Here is a 1,903-nt window from a genome sequence, read left to right as displayed (position 1 = left end):
ATTTGAATGAATCCGTAACAAACATTTAAACATTGAGGATTCATAGATGAGATTTACAATATAAATAATATAATGATTGGTTGGCTGGCTGGCTGGCTGGCTGGCTGGCTGGCTGACTGACTGACTGACTGACTGACTGACTGACTGACTGACTGACTGACTGACTGACTGACTGACTGACTGACTGACTGACTGACTGACTGACTGACTGACTGACTGACTGACTGACTGACTGACTGACTGACTGACTGACTGACTGACTGACTGACTGACTGACTGACTGACTGACTGATTGACTGGCTGGCTGGCTGATTGATTGATTGATTTTCTAACTGTTTTTATATAAAACAATTGATTCATACGTAATAAAATGATAGAACTATCCACTTTAACATTATAATGTCAATGTCATAACGGACAAAGGCGCACAAACACACACACCACACACACACACATACTTATATATTCAAATACATATAAACACACGTACATACAAAGATATAAACACACATACCTACATATACAAACACGTGTATCTCACATATGAAAAAATATATGCACATACATGCATACATACATACATGCACATATAATTATTGTATTTATGTGTTTTTTGTATAATTGCTTTTCATATATATTAGTATATATTACTTTTACATTCCAAAGAACTTTACACTGTTTTAGTTTTGTTTAGTTATCTTTGTTGACAAAAAATTTAAAAGTAAACAACGTCTATATACTATCGTTCGTTTTAAACGTGTTATTTCGGTAAATGATTTTTAGTTATTTTCTAAAAAATGGTGAGTTAATTTTTTATTTTTACCTGAAAATTTATTCAAAAATAATATTTTTCTGATTTAACTTTTAGATTTGATATTAAATTATTAAAACAAAAAAACAAAAAGGATATCTCTGATGATGACAAAACAGCCTGCATTGAGATCCTTAAGAAAATAGGCAGAAACGTTGAGAGGATTAACGATGATGTCATAGTTTTATTGAAGAGGTTCACTAACGAGAAGTTCTCCATGAAAGGAGTTAGTGCTTTTTGGATTTAATTTGGCAATTTTATATTTTTTACTTATTAAAAGTAATTTTGAAAATTTAAAAATTTTAAAAATTACTTATTTTTCGATCTATGTATCAATGACGATGTTAGGAATAACTATGGAACTTTCTGTTTAATGTTCTCTTTTTTGTTTTTTTTTTGTGTTGACTTTTTTATCTGTCTGCAAATTGCCTAGCTTTATAACATTTCTTTTTTTCTTCCTGATTGGGTAAGTGGTCCGTTGTGGCCCTCTGGTCAGTTTTGATAAATAAATAAATAAAATAAATATTTTAATAAAATAAAAATTAAAAAATAAATAATATAATACATGATTTGATTATCTTTTATAATGTTTACCTCTTCTATACTATTACATTATACTACATAGTAACTTACTGTCTATCTACGTTTATATAGGGCCATCCATTGTTATCATTGAAAATCCAGTTAATGCTAAACTACATGTTGAGTATGTATAACATGATGAGAGAGAAAGTGAGAGGTCGCAGTATATCTGAGTCCGAAGACGTCTGGAGGATGATCGAGATTAGGACGGTTAGTTAGGGATGGAATGGTGACGTCGTTTCCCCAGTGCAACCGTTATTATCAACGTTATCTCATATTTTAACAACATTAATGTTGTCACATTTTTATCATCATATTTTGATATTTTTATCGTTATTCTTTATCCCACATATCATTTCACATCACATCATCATCGTCAACATCGTCACCACCATCACAATGACGTCATAACCACCGGATGTAATAACCATCTAATAACTGCAATAACCATCATCTTGATGACGTCATAACCATCATCACAATCGCGTCATTATCATAATTATCGTTGAA

The 1,903-nt window shown here is 31.2% G+C and overlaps 1 protein-coding gene across 1 annotated transcript in view; it reads left to right on the top strand.

Moving 5' to 3' along the window:
- Positions 1-708: 708 nt before the first annotated feature.
- Positions 709-1,903, top strand: part of HELRODRAFT_187063 (hypothetical protein) — a 4,092-nt gene continuing 2,897 nt past the window's right edge. Inside the window, exons 1-3 of the mRNA XM_009019972.1 lie at positions 709-800; positions 906-1,037; positions 1,466-1,603. Of these exons, the coding sequence (XP_009018220.1) occupies positions 798-800; positions 906-1,037; positions 1,466-1,603 (273 nt within the window). The 5' untranslated portion in view covers positions 709-797. The remainder of the gene's footprint in view (positions 801-905; positions 1,038-1,465; positions 1,604-1,903) is intronic.

The sequence above is a fragment of the Helobdella robusta genome (genome assembly GCF_000326865.2).
Source record: "Helobdella robusta unplaced genomic scaffold HELROscaffold_26, whole genome shotgun sequence".
Classification (NCBI taxonomy): Eukaryota; Metazoa; Annelida; class Clitellata; order Rhynchobdellida; family Glossiphoniidae; genus Helobdella; species Helobdella robusta.
The sequence above is the reverse complement of the archived record's forward strand: the minus strand, read 5'-3'. Positions and strand labels throughout refer to the sequence as shown.